This window comes from Rattus rattus, chromosome X (assembly GCF_011064425.1).
Source record: "Rattus rattus isolate New Zealand chromosome X, Rrattus_CSIRO_v1, whole genome shotgun sequence".
Lineage (NCBI taxonomy): Eukaryota > Metazoa > Chordata > Mammalia > Rodentia > Muridae > Rattus > Rattus rattus.
Window position 1 is genome coordinate 91763484 of NC_046172.1, and position 22367 is coordinate 91785850.

General features: G+C 36.2%; 1 protein-coding gene across 1 annotated transcript in view; it reads right to left on the reverse strand.

Annotated features, from left to right (window-relative positions):
* The window catches only part of LOC116888646 (collagen alpha-5(IV) chain-like), a 760537-nt gene that overhangs the window by 59865 nt on the left and 678305 nt on the right, over positions 1 to 22367 (reverse strand). The window contains exons 23-29 of the mRNA XM_032889937.1: positions 6266 to 6336; positions 5803 to 5994; positions 4661 to 4829; positions 3289 to 3381; positions 3092 to 3196; positions 1807 to 1904; positions 190 to 340 (exon numbers count right to left, since the gene is read on the reverse strand). Of these exons, the coding sequence (XP_032745828.1) occupies positions 190 to 340; positions 1807 to 1904; positions 3092 to 3196; positions 3289 to 3381; positions 4661 to 4829; positions 5803 to 5994; positions 6266 to 6336 (879 nt within the window). The remainder of the gene's footprint in view (positions 1 to 189; positions 341 to 1806; positions 1905 to 3091; positions 3197 to 3288; positions 3382 to 4660; positions 4830 to 5802; positions 5995 to 6265; positions 6337 to 22367) is intronic.

Here is a 22367-nt window from a genome sequence, read left to right on the forward strand (position 1 = left end):
AAGAGGCAATTATATCCTCTGTTTTGACAAATGAAAAAAAAACTAGTGGAATATGAACAAAATTAAAACAGTGGCCGACAGGCATCATGGAATTTCCAATTAGCTTGCTTATTACCCATAACATTTTCCAATGGTTTCAACATAAATAAAAGTTTAAAACAAATTGAAAAGTAGCAAGAGCCTCCATACCTTTTGGTCCAGGTAGCCCATCCAAGCCAGTGTGTCCTGGAGGACCTGGAGGTCCTGGTAAACCACGATCACCTTTTGGACCAGGTGTTCCTTTGAAACCTGGGAATCCTGGTGGCCCAGGTGGCCCAGGTAACCCAAATCCTGGCTCTCCCTTAAGCATACACATGACAAAACACAACGAAAAGTCCCGTGACTTTCCTGATGTTTACCGTTTACTATAGAGAATTGAAAGCATTGAATACAAAGCAATATTTCTCTTCCATAGTAAGGAGAGGATAATTAAATTAAAAATAATGGGCATGTTAGAGAAAATATCTGAAAGGATAAGAAATAGAATTTAAAAAAAGTAATGAGTTGACTGTTTCAAAATATGAAAGTTAACTGAAAAGCCAAGGATTAAATGACACTCTACTCATTTGAGGAAACGTGAATGTGGACTGAGAATTAAATAATTCGTGTAATTATTTTTAACATGACTAAGTCTTATAATGCCATTGTGGTTTCTGTATACAATTTCCATTTAGTTAGATCTGAATGCTAAAGCATTTGTAAGTGAAATGATGTAATTTTGAGATTTGGGTTAAATGAGACCACCCACTTCCCGAAAAACAGGAAAAGATCAAGGAAGTGTTACTATAATCTTAGTCACTTTGTACCTGGCAAATGCATATGTGAAATTTCATTACATTATTTCTTTGGCTTCTGTGTTTATTTGAAAATGCTCATCATAAAATAAAAGCAGGCCAACAGAGATATATTTTTCTCATGAAAGCCTATCAGATGTTTTTCCCAAGGAAAACAAGTAATAAGAATGAAACCCAGAGAGATTAAATCATTTAAGCACAGAAGATACAGGAAAGGTTGGGATAATTACACACTGCAGCACTCTGCTGAAGGCTGACTGAAAAGTGTTAGAGGTTAAATAAGATACAACAGAAGAAATATAAAGGAAGTTATTTATTAGTACTACCAAATAGCAGGGATTTGATTTATGTATCTTTAATGGAATTGGGACAGAGGAAAGAATACAGGAAGGGCTTGACATATCCAGCACAACTTTACCAATCATCACACATGTACTGTAAGTATGAAATAAGTTATTGTTTATATACATAAACATAGGCCAAGCTGATCATTGGGGTCTTTCGTCTAATACAAAAACCTACCAGTCTAACACAAGGTCAGAAACTTTTTGAATCTAAGTATTAACTCTTATAGTATTAAAGATGGTTTGGGATTTGTTATTTTTAAATGAAAATATGCTATGTATCAATATAATAAAAGATTTGGTAATGTCTAAGATGAATAGGAACCGACTTAAGGAGAATAGATAAGATGGAAAAATGGAAAGGGTGGGTAAATGTTCCAGATCAGCTAGAGAGATAGCTCAGAAGTTGAGTGCTCTTGTGGAGAACTCCAGGCTCGATTCCCAGCACCCACACAGTAGTTAATAACTGTCTGTGACCTCAGTTCCAGGGCACTCTGAGGCCCTCTTCTGACCTCCACAGTCATCACACCAGGCACCCATGGATGGTGCACCTATATACTCATGCAGACAAATCACTCATACACATACAAAGTAAAAATAAATAAATCCTTTAAAAAAAACTTTCAGACCTTGGGTCCTGGAAAGCCCGGTAACCCAGGAGGCCCTTCTGGGCCCATTCTTCCAGGGGCCCCAGGAGCTCCTGGAGGTCCAGGAATTCCTGGAAAACCTGCAAAATATCAAGTCATTGTTTTTAACCCACAGAAAGAATAAACTTTAAGATAGTCACATCCTTATCTCCCTAATCATGCTTTATACACTAACACGTGGAAATTACAGAAGCATTCTGTATGGCCACTTAGAATCAAGCCTAATAGACATCTGTGACTCTCTACATCACCTTATCCTTTCATTTCCACAGAGTAATGGCTGTAGATGAAGATGTTCTCTTCTGAAGTATAGAATACATCAGAATTAAATATTGTGAATCAATGCCACACATAAATACAGGCCTTCCCTTCTGCTTACATTGTGATGGAACGTGGCAGAATGCCTAGCATGTACTTCTGCAGATGAGCTAGATTCAACTGTATGTATATGAGCATTAACACAGAAAATCAAATCTGTCATTTATAAAAAAATATTTGGTATAAGTAAGGAATTGTCATCACCCAAAGGTGACAGATACTCTGCCATTTATAAGAATAATTTCTGGGAGGAGTAAAGCAGAACTGTAGTAAAAACCCTCAATTTTTCAATAAATCAAGGGTGTATTTTACTTGGGATAAAACATTGCACATGTTTTAGTGAATCTGTTTTCTGATTCATAGAGTCCATTAAGTTAACACGTATTTGTGTCCTTCTTGCAACATTCCTAGGAACTATTCTAAGCTCCAAGACTACAAGGATGAATACAAATGTGATAATTCCCATGATCTTCTTTAGCACATAAATAAATTTTGCTTCTTTGAATTGTAGATAGTTTCATTACTAGACTGTTTTAGAAAATGAACTCCAGGTTCAGTGAGAGACCCTGTCTCCAAAATTCAAGTTCATATAATGACTTTTCTTCTTTAATATTTATTTTTATCATTTCAGTTTTATGTGTATAGGTGTTTTGTCTGTGTTTATATACATGAACCATGTGTGTGCCTAGTATCCTAAGAAACCAGAGGATGGCATTGAATCCACTAGACTTAGAGAGTGAAGAGTGATTAGGAGCTGCTCTGGAGATGCTAAAAATTAAACCCTAGTCCTCTTAGTCACTAAGCCATCTTTCCAGCTGCCATATGACTTTTCATATACATTTTTTAAATGGTATACACAAAAAGTTATAGCTACTTTGTTTTATATTACGAAAGAATAGTATCTTACTAACCAGGTACTCTACACTGCCCCACACCTTGCCCTACATACCTTTGGGACCAGGTGGTCCAGGAGGCCCAATCCCAGGGATACCTGGTTCTCCTTTGCTACCAGGTATTCCTGGTAGGCCTGGTTGGCCCGGAAGTCCAGGATCACCTACAGGAAACAGTAGTGTAAGAATGGGGAACATCCAAAAGAAGAAGTTCAGTGATGAGGATGTTTTGAAATAAAATGAATTCTTTGCCTACCTGGAAGACCCACTTCACCATCTCTGCCTGGATTCCCTGGCAAGCCAGGCTTTCCTGGCTGGCTGATGGTCTGGCCTGGATCACCTTTAGGACCTGAAAACAAATGAATTGCTCTCAGTGAGAATCAGAGACTTGACTAATGATAACGATCCCACTCTGTCTATACAAGAAATTTCAAAGATTAAAAGCAGATGATGCTTTTAGGTACTTCCATGATTGATGATTTGATAATTAATTTTAGATGTCAGCCTGACCAGATTAAAGGATATTCAGATAGCTGATAAAATATCTCTGCTTTATGCCTGTGGCCCCTAATTGCAGAAGATAAGTGTATTTAAATTAGTGATTTAAGGAAGGGAGATGTTTGCCTTTGTACAATATGGACCATTATCGTCCAACACAAGAGGACATGGATAGTACAAGACAAAAAAACAAAATCAGGAAAATCTCTCTCAATATCTCTCTCTCTCTCCCTCTCTCTCTCTCTGTCATTTTATCTGGAACAACTACCTTGAGACTCAGAACATAAATTGGGATGGAAGGGTAGCTCCCCACAAAGTGCCTGCTGACTAAGAATCTGTAGTAATCCTTACCACCCATAAAACTGTTGCCATGGCAGCACACATCTATAACCCAAATACTGAGCGTGTGGAGGGAAGCAGACCCTCGGAGTGCACTGGCTAGTCAGCCTAGTGATAACAACAAACTCCAGGTTCAGTGAGGGAAGCTATCTCTAAAATTAAGGAACACGTGTTTGGCCCTCAAAACATATACATAAAGGTAAGATTATACAGACCAAGCAGGTTGTTTTTATGTATTTAGGTACGTGTGTGTGTGTGTGTGTGTGTGTGTGTGTGTGTGTGTGTGTGTGTGTGTGTTTAGAAATGTACATATAGGAACACACACATATAAAACAACATTTAAAGAAAAGGGATCTAAATTTGAAAGAGCAAGGGAGATGGAAGGAGTTGGAGGGAGGAAGGAAGGCAGAAAATTTTATAATTCTATTATAATTTTAAAATATTAATAAAAACAGTTATGTGCATGAACACTTCCCAGTTACATAGATAGAGCTACAGAAACATGTATACAAGAACAAAATACAAATAACACTATCAACATTGGCTGGAGTAAGTTAACAAGAAATCTCACTTTAAACAAAAACATTCTCTTCCCTTCCTATAAACATATGGATGGCCAAAGAAACACATTTCCCAAGATTTTTTTTAACTTTTTATCCATCCGTCTGTCTGTCTGTCTGTCTGTCTGTCTGTCTATCTATCTATCTATCTATCTATCTATCTATCTATCTATCTATCTATCTATCTATCTTATTTCTACTTTTAAAACAAAACAAAAATAGTAAACATACCTGGTAATCCTGGCTGGCCTGGATTTCCCGCCACACCTTGTATGCCTTTTTCACCTACGGGGCCTGGAGGCCCAAAACCAACAGGGCCTGTAGGTCCCATATTTCCTGGGAGACCTGGTAAACCTGGGTTCCCAGGAGGACCTCTTTCACCCTTAAAAGCGATTCCACCCTGAAAATGGAAATGTTTAAGACATAAAAACATTGATGGTAACAACTTCATGTGGTTAGTACGAATGAATACAACCAGGGACATGATCCAGCCATACTCCTTGAAGTTAGGCTATATAACTGTGTTATGATGTTCTTAACTTGAATCTATGATTACCTACTTACTCATTCCCTGCTCCAGTAAATATTTCTGAACTCTATCTTTCAGAGGTACAAGCTGAGTAGACGAGTAGATGAAAGTCTCTTCTCTCAAAAATGTTATACCCTACCATGAGTTGAGATATTATTGTCTATTAATCCTATTAATATATATGTATATATCCCATCCAAATACCCTGCACTATATGTTGAATATAAAAGAGATTATTTATGCTCAGTGTTTTACTCTTTAGATTCTTTTTTTTTTTTTTTTTTTAGTTGGGGGCCGAACCCAGGGCCTTGCGCTTGCTAGGGCAAGTACTCTAGCACTGAGCTAAATCCCCAACCTACTCTTTAGATTCTTAATCTGGCTGTCTACTCACAGAAATCTATAACATTTCTATATATACAAAGCAAACTAGATTTATTTTCATGCTTAAAGAATCCCAGAGATGTTTAGAATAAGAGCTGAATCTCACTGACACCTAAGCATTTTATCTTCCTGCCCATCTAATTATAGCTAATAATAATCAATACCATACTGCGTTGATAAAACTGAAAGAAAAACAGTAAGGCAATTCTAGTTAGTATCGATATACCATTTCAATGTAAAATCATATGATTTTAGGCTTTAGTAGAATCTTCATCTAATAACAAGGATCCTTTTCTATTTTAATTTGGCAAGTGCTTTTTGGAAGGTGGGGAGTAGTGAGAATTGAATTGAGAGACTCACACACACCAAGTATAAGTTCTACCATTGAGATAGAAACTCATGCTGTAGGAAACATTACTAAATGACAATCTGACATAAAAGTAAGAATATCAAACCAACTCACGGGCTCTCCTTTGGGGCCAGGAAGTCCTGGCAAACCATCCTTTCCAGGACTACCAGGTAGACCAGGAAGCCCTGGAGCTCCAGGGGAACCCAATTCTCCTTTTTCACCTTTCATTCCCGGAAGAGTGAGAACATCACCAGGGTCACCCTTAGACCCTGGAAAGCCTGGAGCACCTGGAGGTCCAGGAATGCCCTGAGTTGTAAGAAAAAATAGGGGTAAGAATGAAAAAAGGAAATCAGATTTTTTTTCTTAACATTTTCCCTCCAACTTGCTCAGTTAACACCAATGATAACATTTACCATACAAAGAAACATGAAGTAAGGATGGAAAAAGGGAGAGGGAAGGAATAACATAAATCCTAATTTAAACTAAATTTGTATGTATCTGTTCCTAAGGGAAAAATCGAAGGGCACATGGCACCTTTCAGTACTTTGTAGCCCATAATATAATAATCAAAGCTTACCGGCAATCCTTTCGGACCAGTTGTCCCAGCTTGTCCTTTCTCGCCCTTCTCTCCAGGGATTCCAAGAGATCCTAAGACATACACAGATCAGATGAGCACTGAGCCTTAAGCCTTTAGAAATCAGCACATCGGGGTTGGGGATTTAGCTCAGTGGTAGAGCGCTTGCCTAGGAAGCGCAAGGCCCTGGGTTCAAACCCCAGCTCCGAAAAAAAGAACCAAAAAAAAAAAAAAAGAAATCAGCACATCACACACTTCAATTTTAAACAGAGAACTCTGTCAGACTTAACTCAGATTCTTCCCTCTTTCATGTTGTCAATAGGAAGAAATCAGACTTTTTTATAAATTACCATTTATTTGCATCCCCCGATATTTCCAGCTCCTGAGTATTCTTTTGCGAAGTTTGAGCTACTAGAAACTGTAAGGTGGAGCTTGAGTCCCTATAACCACCCTATTGCCACTAGGAGAAGCAAGGAACGGAGCCTGCTTATCTTAATTTTCAGTTATACAATCTCCCTTTATCTTTACTAGCTCTTTCTTTGGTTTGCCCTTCCTTATGATGTGGCTTAATAGATCTGTTTAGTACCAGACATTACGGGAAAAAAAGTTCCTAAAGCAGTGGTTGTACAGATAAATCTCTGAACTAACTGTATCATTATTATTTACTGGTTATTAGTTTGAAAGTTAATACTTGGATACTGCTGTGAATTGTTTAATCCAGTGTTACTGAATCAGAACTTGGGGATTGGATCCAGCAGTCTGGATTTTAGCAAGCCATTTGTGTTATTCTTATTTATTCCCCAGTTTAAGACAAAGTAGACTGGAAGTACAGGCTATATAACTAGCTCCCTGGCACCTATGAAACTTGCTGGTATTTCCGAACTCAATGGTTTTGAAGTCTTTGTAGACACATTAGACTGATAATCAGTCTGGAATCTATTATCAGACTGGACAAGCATTTTTATACAACCTCAACCTCAAGAATATGAAATATTGGCATATGTAAAGAGTTAATGAGTGGAATATTTGTGGTTCTCAAAATGACTCAAAATTAGGAGGAGGCCATATATGTAGAAAAAATATTGGCAGCTTGTTGCCAGAAGTTTAATAGAAACCTTGTTTCTTAACCACCATTTGTAATATATTCCCAATGACTCTGCCTCTGGAAACAATACTCCGATGGTCCAGATAGTATGAATATTCTTCCTAGTTTTTCTAGCAGAAAAATTCTGACTCTAAAATGTCATTTCACGGTTGGGACAATGTAAGTCTTTGAATAATACCAAATGCTATAACCAATAATGTTGGTAGCTTCCAGTTCTAAGTAGAAGTACAATTTATTTCTTAAGAGGGATGTTTCATACTCAAAAAATTCTAGACATAAGTGACTAGCTATAAAATGGTAAACTAACATTGTAATAAACAGTGAGCATATTCAAAAAAAAAGAGCCAAAATATAAATTGGCTATATGGGAGATATTTTTACCTGGAGGGACCTGGAGACCTGGTAAACCAGGTTGGCCTGAGGCCCTGAAATGGCAGTTCAATACAGTTGAAGCAAGTATCACACCTTTGTCACCTGGCAAAAAAAATATTATTGAAGGGTTACTTAAACCTTCTTTTGATGGGATTCTAAAGAAGACAGCTGTAAGGAATAATAGTGTTCCTACCCAACAGTGTGACTAGAGAAGCCTATGTCTAAAATCAATTCTTAGACAGATAAATACTGAGTGTCTAGTGTATATAGAGAACAGCTTTAAGTATTTGTGACAAATAAAAAAATAAAGGAAATAGACAAAATTCCACATTTTTGTGGAGCTAACTTCCTTCCAATAGAAAGGAGTAATAAACAATAAAGATAATAAATTCTTAAACAACACATGTTTAATATAATATTACATCCAGTAAGCTTTTAAAATGTGTATGAAATACATTTGCTGGAGGAAAAGGAGTTAAGTGTGACTAAGTGTGTGCTAAGGATCAGTAGGTGGGGGAAAAGTTGCAATTTTTAAATACAGTGATGTCAGGACAGATCTCATTGACAAGATATCTATATGAGCAAAATGAAAGGCATGGCATTTGCATAAGTATAGCATAGTCTATGTATAGGCAAGGAACGGCCCATAGATCAATCTGCTGAAGTGGAATGGGGAAGTGGGACCAGGTTATAGATTTGTAAGGGAAATGAATGAATACATACAAGCTACAGTCTAGTGTATTAAACACAAGAGCCATCATTATAACAAACTCCATTTGTCCCACGAGCAGACTTAAAAATAATGAATTGCACATTCATCTGCTAGGCACGCACTACTAGTTATGTGGCCTTTCATACTATTAGGGAATTCATGAGCAAACTACATGTTTTGCTTAAAGATTTAAAAACCATTTTATGATGTTTATTTAAAGATTTAAAAACTACTATACCCTATTCTACCTCTATCACCCCCAAAGAACTTGTGGTAATCTTACAAATCTAGCTATCCCTTATTTTGTAAGCTATTTCTATTATTTACGTATTTAATTTTTCATATAGTATATTTTGATCATATTGTTTCCCCTCTCCCAACTCCTGTATATCACATACGAATCCTCCTTTTCAACATTTTAAGGTAATCTGGATTATTTGCATTAGTTAATTTTAAGAAAACAACTCCCATTATTAATTAAGCCAATGAAACATCCCATGTTTGGCAGCATTTTGCAAGATTTCAGATGTCAAAACAATATTGTCTGGAAAATGCCCACAAACACCTACAGATGCATTCCTTAATGATTACCCTCCTCATCATCTTACAACTTAGTGTTTTTCATCTACCCATGGTTCCTCCAATTTTCTAGGATTTTTCAACTACAATGAAGTTATTATCAACAAACTAGTAATCAAAAACAGCTTCAAATCTTCTAGAATTAACTTAGTTAAAAAGGCAGTGCCCTAAATCATATAGCTATCCAAGCATAAACCCTTGGCAATTCCCATAGAATAAAAATAATTAAAAAATTAAGATAGATAATGATATTTATTTCCTTAATTGTAGTACCTATATTTTTAATTCTTATTATTATGTATTGCTTGAGCATTACTGTCATTACTTGAGTAATCTCAATTACAATAAAAATGCAAGTAAGGACCCAGAATTCACACTATTATTCAAATGTCAGAGTGTTATAACATAGTCAGACCTACCTATTGCATCTTAATCAGGATCGGTTTCTTCACCTTCATAAATTATTCAATCTCTCACATTATTCAATTGAACAAAACCCTCTACCTCTAATTTCTTAATAATACAACTATAATTAAGTTTATCAAAAGCCACCATTAACACCTTCAATTAGTACATTACAGGTCTTCTACTGACACTGATATAATATATGCTAATGCTGGCATCACTCTGAACAAAATACAACGAATGCTACCAAAGGACCAAACAAATCTTAATACAATTCCAAGACCACCACTAACATTTAACACTAACTTCAGTCTACTGTAAATAGCTAGATGCTTAAGAAACTCTTAGAAAACAAAAAACAAAAAGTAAATAATCATGTAATTAGAATTTTCATGTAATATTAAAGCAAGACTAATAATGGCAATAGAAAAATCATTACTATTTTTCAACTTTAGAAACTCTAGTGACCAAAAATCTCTCCCTTTGTCATTAATATTATTAGCCACTTATAGGTTGATTTTCCAGCCCCAACCAATTTCAGCATGACAAAAATGTACTCTTTTATAAAGCACCAGAATGGTAGTACTAATTTATTACCACAGTCCTCTATGTAGTAAATACATTGTACATTAGATAAAATGGTTACATTTTCATCTCATGTCTGTTTGCTGGATGACTTATCCAGCATTTTTACACAAATACAGCCTCCATATTTTTCATTGACTTGTTTTTCTTCCCCTGAAGAACTGGGCCTATATTATGGTCATTAACTTTCCTAGGAAGTTGAAACATTGTAATATTTTTTATTACTTAGAGTAGAAGTGGAAAAACTAGGTGAAATTTTTTTGAATCAAAACTCTTAGGGAAACAGGAGGGCATCCAGACTACTAGGCTTTAAGTAGAAATAGTAGCAATAATTAGTTAAAAGAAAGTACTGCCTGGCAAGCAAATGTAAGTAGCTCTGTGTACATGGCATAGATCCTTGCAAGTGTTGGTTATTAGCACACCAATTTGTCAATGAAAGGAGGCGAGTTAAAATCTTAAAGTGATAATTACTGTAAGTATAAAGAAAGAAGATACTAAACCTCGGTTCCAGATGAATAAAAGGAACTGAGAAACTGCCAAGTAGTCAAGTTTAATAAAAGTTGATTTCCAATGAATGGTCACGTAATTTAAGGTAATTTAGAGAAAGACAATATACCCATTAAGTTTTGCAAAGTCTAAAAGTAGGTTTCAATGGGAGGCGTGCTGGAGTCAAGTTATTAGAAGTTGTATTAGCTAAAAAGGCTGAGATATAAATTAACTTTACAAAAAATATACACTATTGTTAAGGGATGATATTGGAGTGTGGGCAGGAATAGCTGTCTTAAGATAGAAGTTAGAATACAGGGCATTCTGCAAATGACTTTACAAGAATGAAAAAGATGCCCAGGATCAAACCTTTACGCCTTACTCTCATGGGTCCCAGGTCACCTGGAGATCCTGGGGGCCCTGGAGGCCTGCTTTACAGATTTCATGACCTGGGGTTAATGATAAAATAGCAAGATGATTGTTAAATGTTGAGAAGACTAGAGAAAACAGAAAGGCTAGAAAAATACTTGTTTTTAAATTATTTCTCAGTAAATGCTACTCTAATAAACAGCATGTATGACATGTCCTTGATATTGAACACTGTTTGAAGACCAATGAATTACTAAAACCACAAACTAAAAATAACAGCGTAATTTCTTAGATATCAGGAACATAAATGAGCGATGCCAAAGTTCAGTCAGATTCACTTATAAATGAAGTGGAGCAAAAAGAACAGCCAAACTTGTCAGGATAAAAACATACGCTTACTGTAACTGAGGGCCAGGAGGACAGGAGGTCCTGGAAAGCCAGGAGCTCCAGGTTGTCCATCAAGTCCAGGAGATCCAGGAATACAAATTCCCAGGGGGACCTTCATCACCTTTCTGGCCCCTTTCACAGGATATCCAGGAGGACCAAGGGGGACCCATGACAGCTGGCCCTAAATAAAAAAAAAAAGTACATGTTAAAGTACCTTGATTCTCAAGGAGACATCAGGAATGATAAAATCTGCCTTTAATATAATATTGGTTGGATATTCTTTGCACATTTTAAAAATTGTATTTTTAGTAAACAAAACAATGGATTGCATTATGGCATATATATATGTTTCATATCCACCACCATACTACCATAACCATCTCTTGTCCACCTGTCCTTACTCTCTTTTCTCCACCCTAATCAATGTTCTTTCTGCTTCCCGTCATTCTATCACTAAATTAGATTCTGCATGGAAGAGACAATGTGCTATTTTATCTTTCTTCTCCGTGTTTGCTGCTCATGTTTCAAACCCTTCCTCCCCCAACTTAGTTCCTGTTCAATTCTTTTTTTTTTGTCTTAACTTTGACAAAAATTTTTAAATGATGTAACAGTTTGAGTTTATGTATCTATTTAAATTAATAGGCAAAGTTAACTCAGGTGACAAGGGTAAGAATGACCTCTGTGAGTTCAAAGGCCCAACTTGATATTTTCCATGAGGCTTTTTTCTTAATTTTCTTGACTTTTTTGAAATACTAATAAATTAATACACTTTCTTTTGACATGATGCCTACCCTTAGAAATATCAGAAAAAATCATTAGTAATGGGGGGAGGGGATTATTTTTCTTTCTACATTTTTTATTATTTTTATTGGATATTTTATTTCAATTGGATATTACATTTCAAATGTTATCCCCTTTCCTGGTTTCCCTTCTGGAAACCCCCTATCTCATCCCCTCTTCCTCTGCTTCTGTGAGGGTGCTCCCCACTCACGCACTCCCTCCTACCTCCCAGCCCTGGCATTCCTGTACAGTGGGGCATTGAGCCTTCACAAGACCAAGGGCCTCCCCCCCATTGATGCCAGATAATGCTACCCTCTGCTACATATGCAGCTGGGCCATAGGTCCTCCATGTGTACTCTTTGGTTTGCTGATTTAGTCCCTGGGGCTCTGCGGGGGAGGGGTCTGGTTGGTTGATATTATTGTTGTTCTGTAGGGTTTTTGGCTCCTTCTGTTTTTTCTAAGTCCTCCATTGCAGTCAGATGTTTGGCTGCAGCATCCACATCTGTGTTTGTCAGGCTCTGGCAGAGCCTCTCAGGAGGACTGCTATCAGGCTCCTGTCAGCAAGCCCTTCTGAGGGTGGAGGTGGGGGTGGAGAGAATGTTTAACAAAAACTGTGGCTCAGTGACAAAAAAACATAGAAGTGTGCCATGGCCTGCCATTCAGATGTAACATGGCCATTGCAAAATCTGGGAATACACAGCAGCTACAGATCCTTTTATGTGATGGGCTTTTCAACAATTTATCATGAATAAGGAAAGTATTCCAGGGATCTCCTCTTTCCTGAGGACTTTTGGAGTGTTGATTGTTGATGGAGGAGGGGTGTTACTTTTCATCAGTAGTCTTGTCACTGGGGGTACTAGGTAGGAAGAAGGGGCTCAAAGGGAAATTAAGGGGAATGACAGAAGTAAATGAAGCTGAATATAATTATAGTGTATTATACACACAAATGAAACTGCCAAAATGAAAAAAGAGAGCAGGTATTTGAACATGATCCAAATAAAACATAACTCTGCTTCTGGACATTTTTTTTAGTCACATGCCTATTTTTTGCACATCAACACATTTTATGTTTTATTTTCAAAACTATAAAAATATAATTAAACATTTAAAAACATTTTTACACTTATAGAGTTTAAACCTCTTCATTAATGTCGGTATCAACATAAATTTCTCTTAAAAAATCCTATTGGAATTTGGAATCTCATGATTATCGGACTTTTTTTTTAATTTAAAAATGTTTATTAAAAGAGTATGACATCATGACTAAGTCTTATTTGCTTACTAACCTCCCCAGATACAAGATGAGTATCAGTAATCAAATGCACACAGTATTGAGAAACTAGATCAGGAGAAAGATCTCACTTTGGAAGAAAGAAGTTTTGTTCCATCCACTTCCAAATCTGAAATGGCTATTTCCCCCAACGTATAATATGTCTTCCTTGGGACTTGGAGAAACAGCTCAGTGGTTAAAAGGACTGCCTGTCCTTCCAGAGGACCAGGTTTGGTTCCCATTACAGATGTTCATGGCCAGGACTTTAAAGATTTCTCCTTGTGTAATGGCTTTCAATTATTGATCTCTTACACAAAGTGTATCTTAGTATATATTTAGTAATTTTAAATTATTACTATTAATATATGTTTAATTCATATATATGTGTGTCAACCTGTGTGATTTTATGCACCTCATTTGTGTGCTGGTGTGCTAAGTGGTAAAAAGACAGAATCTGATTCTTGGGAACTGGAGTTATCAGCAGTTGTAAGCCACCATGCAGACACCGAGAACCAACCGTGAGTCCTCCAGAGAGCAGTTAGCTCTCCAAACCACTGAACCCCAATCATAACTATTTCACAAAGGTCTGGATAGAGTTTTTCCCTACATTTACATGCTTTGTTGCTATTATCAATTTCTATACATTTATTGCTCTACTGTCTCTTACATTATAAATATAGTCAGTTACAGCAACGTAACAGAACCATCTTTGATATCTTGAGAAGAATTAAATGGTGATAACATCATGTATAATTTATAGAGAGATATGGTAATTTTAATGTAGCATTATCATAGTGTGTTCATAAGTAAGATTGAGTAATTTTTATTTATAGTGTTTTTCTTTGGCTGGTTTGTTATTGGTGTTATTAAGTTTCCTACTAATGCCTTGAAATAATACAAACCACTTAGAAAGGTTCTTTTTTCCCAGTTTGGTAGACCATTCATAAAACTATAAAATGCCTCAAAATCAACTTGCTCATGTATATCTTCAATATTTCAAAATCACCTATGTTAATTGACTTACTTAGACTTCCTACTCATAACATCTTTAATAATTTGCTTAAAGAGTATTTTTCATCCTAGAATATTAAATATATTAGTGGAAATTTACAGTTTTCCAGTAACTTAAAATAAAAATGTATGGCAATATCCTTTTTTCTTTACTAATTTTAGTTTTTACCATTTGTGAGTTTTACCTTAACTGTATTTTCAATCTATCCTCATTTTGAACACATTTCCATATCATATTTTACTGTCCATGTTCAGCTGTATCTGTTTCTGTTTTCATATATTTTTTCATCCCATTAAAGTGTTCAATTCTACATTTTTGTGCTTGTACATTCTTGTTTGTACATGTGAGTTAAATTTATCCCATTTTGTTTCCTTTATCATTTCTAAGGATACGTGATTTGTGTGTGAAACCAAGTCAAATGGTATCCATGGGCTACATTCCTAGTTCTCTTTATTTTTTGGTATTTGTAGTCTGTGATAGAGTGGGTACAGTTTGCTCTATAGTCAAAGGCTTTTTTGATATGAAGCACATTTGTGGCTTAGCATTTAGTGGCTTTGCATTGTCACATATGTCTGCTTTTATCTCTGTAACTATTTTTTAACTTCTTCCAACATGCAAATATCATTTTAAGATTTCTTTTGATTTCAATTTTTTTATTTTGCATTTTTTGTGATGGGTCAAATACAAGTTGGAACAGATAACATTTTTGTACTTAGATCTTTTAAATTTTGCCACTTTAAAAATCTAGACATCTGAATTTTGTCACGCACACTGACAAATACAACACCAGCTTTCACTGATATAGCTTCTAAGCCAGGGCAGGAAAAATGTCAACAGGCTCAAATACTGCAAGTTTTCAGGGGTCCCCTTGTGGCTTAATAAGAAGGACATGGAAACATACGTATCGCATAAGGCTGTTGGTCTGTTTGCTGGGGCAGTCTCTCAGCTAGCCCATCTATCTTAACCCGACTTCTCTGCCATTGCATCAACTCATGTGGCTCTAACTGGGCTCTACCTCCATAACCAGCTACTGGACTGCTTCCATACTTCTGACTCTGTGTCCTGCATGGTACTTCTCTGCCCCAGCTCTACCTCCAAACCAATAAGCAGCAGGAAAAAGCATTGCCCATCTCTGTACTGTCTTTTGGCATCAAGGGCTACAACATCCTTATTTTAATGATATGTAATGTTTTCCAGTTTTTTACTGTAGTCACAGAGAATCATATACAAGCATACACACAATATATATTCTTTTTAAGTCAAGAGTTTACTTTTATAAATATTCTATGTAAATTTACAGAGAATATATATTCTTTGCTTCCTAGAACATATCTCTCATACAGATAGCTTCATTATGTTGGCCAAATTATTTATACCCTATATTAATATACTCAGTGTGCTAAGGGCCTGTCAACTGACTCCCCAAAGCTTATCAATTTTAATATATAATTGAAGGTTATTCATTAGTTGTGTAAAGGTTCATGACTTTAATCACTGCATCATTATTTATTAATATCTGTGTTAGTAAGGCATTTTTCATTAAATTTTCTTTCACTTGACATTAGAATTAAATAGCTTTTTTTTCCTATGAGTCATTTAATTGGTAATTTTGCACCTTATTTTCAAGTTTCTCTGCTTCAGGTAGACATATTCTGAATACTATACAAGTATTTTATCTCAATTTTACATTAGTATCATCTAGCTGGTGTTTTATCTTTTAACGTTTCTTGGGGTTAATGATTTACTTTTCAGTATCTTCTGTGTCATCTTATATTTATTTTTCTATACATCAAGGTTTATCCTTCTTGTTGCTTAATTTTAGCTTCTATTATATAGATTGATCTATTTTTCCTCTAATTGGAGTTAAATTGTACATTTTATTTCTATTCTTCTTAATAACCATACTTATAAATTTTGATCTGTATATTTAAGTCTATATTTTCCTCCTTTTCTCCCTCTCTCCTTCTTTTCCTCCTCCTCCCCGCCCTCTCTGATGTATAAGTATCACTCTCCGTGTTATATTTCAAGACAGACTCTCTCACTGAAGCTGGAACGTAACAAGTAGTCAAGACTAGCTGGCCAGAAAATCCCAAAAAGTCCTCTTGTCTTACTTGTAATGGATTGAAGGCATATCACTGTCCCTAGGTTTTACATCAGGGTTCAAACCTCGTCCTCATTTTGTGTGGCAAACATTTGATCCACTGAACCACTGCAAAGCCCTTAAATTTGTATTTTTCAAAAGCCTATAGTGAGTAATATTTGTGTTCTCACATACTAATAAAGTACAATCCAGCAACTTATTTACCACTGGCTGACTCCTTATCCTCGGCATCTGCCCATACCATGTAAAGAATATTCACACACAGTCTTGGTTTCAGACTTAAACATATTTTTTTTACAAACTAAGAGTTAATATAGGTTATTAAAATCTTTCTAGTCACTGGTTCTTTTATCCTGCCTTCCACCCATATTTTATCCTGAATTTGTCCCCTTACTGTCAGAGTAAAATCCTTAGGAATGACTTCAAAGAAGGTCTGGAGGGAGGTAAACCTTTTTAGGTATTCTATCTTCACACCAGGATGGCAGTTTAGGAAAATATAGGATCCAAAATTCATAGCTATTTGTCCTTATTACTGTGAAAAATATGCTCCATTATTTCCCTACAAACTCATATACTGTTCCGAAGGTAATGTGCCTCTTTCCTACTTTAGGTAGGTTTTTCAAAAGTTTTTTTTTTTTTTTTTCTTTTTTGTTTTGGTTGGATTTTGCTTTCTTTTTGTTTCTTTGTTTAATTAATTCCTAAATTCTGAAATTTCCATGACGTGAGTCTATTAGTCTTATAGTTATGTGGCTTTATAATGTTTATTGTTACTTTCTCTTGGTTAGTGTTTAACAATCTTTTTTCGGAGGATGGTGTGTGTGTGTGTGTGTGTGTGTGTGTGTGTGTGTGTGTGTGTGTGTGGCAGTGCACAAACATACTTTACGTAGGGTGGAAAGTCACAGATATTACTTGTTTTCAAATGCTGCTTTGTCCCAATATTTGTACTTGCACATGATAGTTTGGGAAATACAGTTTATCCCCTATGCATTATAGTTTTCTTTTATACTCTTCAACTCCTGAACTCTTATTATACCCTGGGAAAATGCCTTATGTTTATTTTCAAGGCAAAGGAAATATTTAGATCACTGATTTGGGATAAGGAATAAAAAGCACATATTTAGACCATATGAAACTCACTTTATTAGCTTTTTTCTACAAGGTGTCACTTTTCTCATCATTTGCCCCTTTCCTTGAAGGGAAAAGGACTACACCTCTTTAATTTTTAGCCAAATTCGTACATGCTACTGTATGCATTAGTCTTTTTTTTTTTTTTGGAGCCGAGTGACCTAACCCAGGCCTTGCACTTGTTAGGTGCAAGCGCTCTACCACTGAGCTAAATCCCCAACCAACATTGAGTCTTCTAAGGGGATGATATAAAAGTCAGTGGCGAGCCTTAAAGTTTTATCACAGTGCAGATTTCTAATTCATTGATTCTGGAATTCTAAGTGAATGGTGATGGTTAACAATGTTATATAGGAATGTAGGAATGTAAAAAGGGATTTGTTAGGTCAGTATCCTGTCCCCCTGAAAACATGAAAAGGTAATGATACAATATATTTTCAATAGAAGGTAAAAGGATATTCGGTACTTAAGTCAGCTTTTTAAAAGTACAAGGAAGAATCTATTGTGAAAACAATATAGGTTTGGTATATTAAGGTTGTTCTAGAAAGGTCTCATTTGTATAGGGAGCCATCTAAATTATTGTAAGGAGATTTTGGGACAGCAAAAGATCTGAGGTCAGATCCATAGAAACTACTTTCTAAGCCTCGGGAAGGTGATAATGGTAATAGAACTTTAACCTGGTGGGGTAGACAAACTTGGGGCTAATCACAGCAAGGTAGCCCACTGAGCAAGCACAGACTAGAGGAAAAAACAGAATATTTCCTCAGTGTCAGCTTATGGCCTCCACAGGCGCTCACATAGGTGAGTTCAACCACACACAGACATACATCATACACAAATGTACCAGATGTGAAGCCTAGAATATTCATGTCATCCACTGCCATGCCCAGTCAAACCAAATATGATAAAATTGTCTGTATGTATGGCTAGGATACTGTAGGCTACAAGAGATACAAAACATAATCTTTTTACTGGAGGTCCAGGGAAAGCCAGGTGGGCCCCTTGTATGCCAGGAACTCTCTCTCCCTTTTCTCCAGGCAAACCAGGTTGCCCAATATTTCCTTTTGTTCCAATAGTCACACCAGTTCCAGGTGTAGGAATTACTTTTATGGAAAAAGAAATTCAGGAATTTAATGAAGATGCTTGTCTCTAAATGTAATTAACAGCTACATGCAATTATAATGCCTTTTTTCACACAGTTCTTAGATATAAAGTCATTAAAACGGTCATATAAATTGAGTCTCCCAAGACTGTTCCATAGAGGAAGGTTTCCACCCCCAGGAAACATGCAATGTCAGCAGTATTGAGCCCAGGGCTTGAAAGCTAGAAGTGTGTTTTTGTTTGTCATTTCTCATATTATTCACAATATTTCAGTCAACCGGGCCTTTAAAACTCTTTCCAAAACCACAATTTCTTGTCCTTGCCTTCTCACACATTATTTCCTCAAATCAACTTTTCTGTAAGCCACCTGTCCAAAGACACTACTTTTACATACCTTACTGAACCCTAAACTAGTCAAATCACTTCCTTCAGCATCGTTCTTATTTCTTTCCTATCATTTCTAGCAATGAATCCCTTTTTCGCTCAAGTCTATCTTGGTTAGAACCGCCTTCAATACAACATACACATTTTCATTAGTGCCTTTATATATGCCTTTCCAAACATCACTCACTCACACATCACTTGCTCTTCCTGAAATTCTCCATTTCTTTCAGGAATACTATCTTCATCCTCTCATGACTTATTTGTGTTCTAAAGAATTTCCCATAAAATAAAAAGAATTTTTAAAAGTTGACCTGTATACAAATGAACACCTGCTAGGCAACTATGATATTCACTCTACCTACGTCAATGAACATAAAAAATATTAATAAACAAGAAGATACTCAGGGTTGGGGATTTAGCTCAGTGGTAGAGCTTTGCCTAACAAGCTAAGGCCTGAGTTCGGTCCCCACTCCGAAAAAAAAAAAAAAGAAAGACCTCAAAGTTTTAAGATACAAAATGAGGGTCATGGTCCCAAGGGGAAAGTGTGCCGCACTCTTAAAAGTTCCATTTCTGCTCCCATTTTATTCTCTCATTTCTAAAGGGATTATTTTTCTGGAGAACTGATTTGAACTGGACACTCAAACGAAAATGGATAAAAATTATCTACTATCTATTACATGGCCTCATTAGGTTTAGTAGAACTCTATGTATTCCGTATCTGAGATTCATTAGGGTATGAAGAACTAAAATGTCAGGAGTATAGAATATGTTTTACAGCACTCACTGCTGTGTATCCAGTGCCGTCTTAAGTCTAGAGCATCATCAAATTTCAACCCAAAAGACTGGTTAAACCTTCACAGTGATTTTTTTTAATTCTTGATACACGTGGGATTATTCATGACTTAAATTCCACAATCAATGTAAATACGATGGACAATGTATGCTATTCGCTCCCTACCCATTATAGCAATTTCCTACTTGTTATCTAGAGAGCCCCAGAAAGCACACACTCAGGAAGGGGAGAGAAGTGTGAATCAGACAATTGCAAATTGAAGAAAACCTATCAGGACTAAAACCATATTTATTTTGACCACTATAGGGGAAACCACCAATTCCTTGTTTCCCCAAATTCTTGCCCTGAATCTTTTAAACAGCAGTTGCACCACCTGCTGGTTACTTAGGAAAGCAGTTGACAGTCGTGATGCAAAACAATGATGTATAATTTGGGACCTTAACTATGGAAAAGTAACCAGAGGCCAAACAGTATAACAACCTCAGGCTTAGTATGGATGATTAAACAAAACAAAACAAACAAACAAAGCTCTAGTGGCTTCTCAGCCAGTAGAAGTTGATAATGACTTGGATTTTTATGTTCTATGAGGAACTGGTAGGGAATGTATAGCTTGTGTACAAAAATGATGATACAATGTTAAGTTTGAGAAATGAATTCTTAAGAGAAAGACTTACAAATCCAGGTGGTCCAGGTGGGCCAGTATCACCCTTTTGGCCCTGTTCAAGGCAATGGTATGATACATAATTAGTAAGAATGACATGACAGTATGGATTCCCTCAAGTAACAACTGAGCTTCCATAAGACTCATTCATAAAATAATCAAATGCAAAGTATAACATGTGTCAATGAAACTCTTTCTTGAGCCTGCAAAAGACCTTTGATTTTTTTCCTGATATACTAGTTATATAATCTTGACCAAATGATTTAACCTCTCTAGCTTATTTAAAAGCTGAAGACACTAGACAGATTCTAACAGCAACATGCCTTGCCATTGGGAAGAAGATAACATTGTCTTAAAGGAAGAAGACAATATTCAATTGTTATTTTATGGGCCAAGACTTAAGAATAGATTTCTTTTACACACTTCCTATTGTAGGAAAATTACTCTGCATCATAATTTACTAATTGAGAAACAATCTCATTTTAAGTATATGATCTCATCCTTTTACTCCAATTAAGTCTTTTAGTCTAAAATCTAAAACTTGATCTAGTTTAGAGAGAAACCCTCAGTAAAATATGTGACTCTGGATAATTCAAGTTTGTTTAATTTTTTCAGTTTGTTTTGATACAAAAGCAGTTAGGAGAACAGAGGACTTGGAGGACTGAATACTTTGTGGATGTGTGCCTAAAAATAGGTAACTGTGTGTTTCACAAATGCTTTCAGCAGCACTTTAAAATAGGTTACTAAATAAATGACCTCAGTCAGGATACGTCAGTCCAATGGAAAACTTCTGTGAATTAGCCACAGATTAACAACAATGATTACATACAGAATAGAAAATGTTTGGAGGAGAAATTCACAATTTTGCAACTCTAAACTTTTCAAGAGAACCTCACTGGAACAGTGACCAATCGTCCTCCTAAAGGACTTGCTGATTCGTGCTTAGAGCAAAGGCGCAACATTCTAATGTCAGTGCAATCCCATCATTTTTCTTGGTCTGCACTGTGATTTTTAAAAGCAAAGCAAGAAAATTTAAAGGCCAAAGGCATAAAAGGAAAAAATGGCACTGCTATGGTAATAAGAGTAAAACCAGACACATCACAGTGCAGAGATCATACCTTTTCACCATGCATTCTCTGGTTCACCAGGGAACCAGGATCACCAGGCCAAACCCTTTAAAACAGAGGGACAAGGTAATATCAGTAAACATGACAAAGTTAGGAAGATGCCAAAAAACATGTCCTCCAACACAAGTAGTCCATCAATAGAAGAGAAGATACAGTCCATGAAAATACAATTATCTGATTGTTTTACAAAGATGCCAAGAAACAACATTTTAAAAAGGGAAGCTTTAAAAAAGGAAAAGGAAAACATTTTCAACAAGTGGCACTGGAAAACCTGGATATCAATATTCAGAAGAACGAAATTAGATTCCTCTCTCCCATTTTTCAAAAACCCACCTCCAAATAGATCAGTTATTTTAATATACAATTAATATTTCTAAACCTGCTGAAGCTATAGGGAAGAAAAACATAACCTTCAACACATAGGCATAGGCAAAAACATTCTGAATAGCACAGAAAATAAGATGTGGGTACTTAGAATGATAATGCCCTTCCTCATCCCCATAGGCTTTGGAATTTGGACCAGTACTTGGTGCCCAATTCTGGTGCTGTTTTGTGGGGGGTTTCAGGAGGTGGTGACATAATTAAGGGGGAAGCTCTGAGGACTCACCCCTGCACCATTCCTCTAGCTGGTTCTTTCACTCCTGCTTCGTTCAAGAAGTGTGAACTTTCCATTGCTGTTCCAGCTGTTATGCCTGCTGCTTCTTCTGCCCTGAAGACCACATTCCCTGTAGGAACCAGAAGTCCAAGTGTTTTT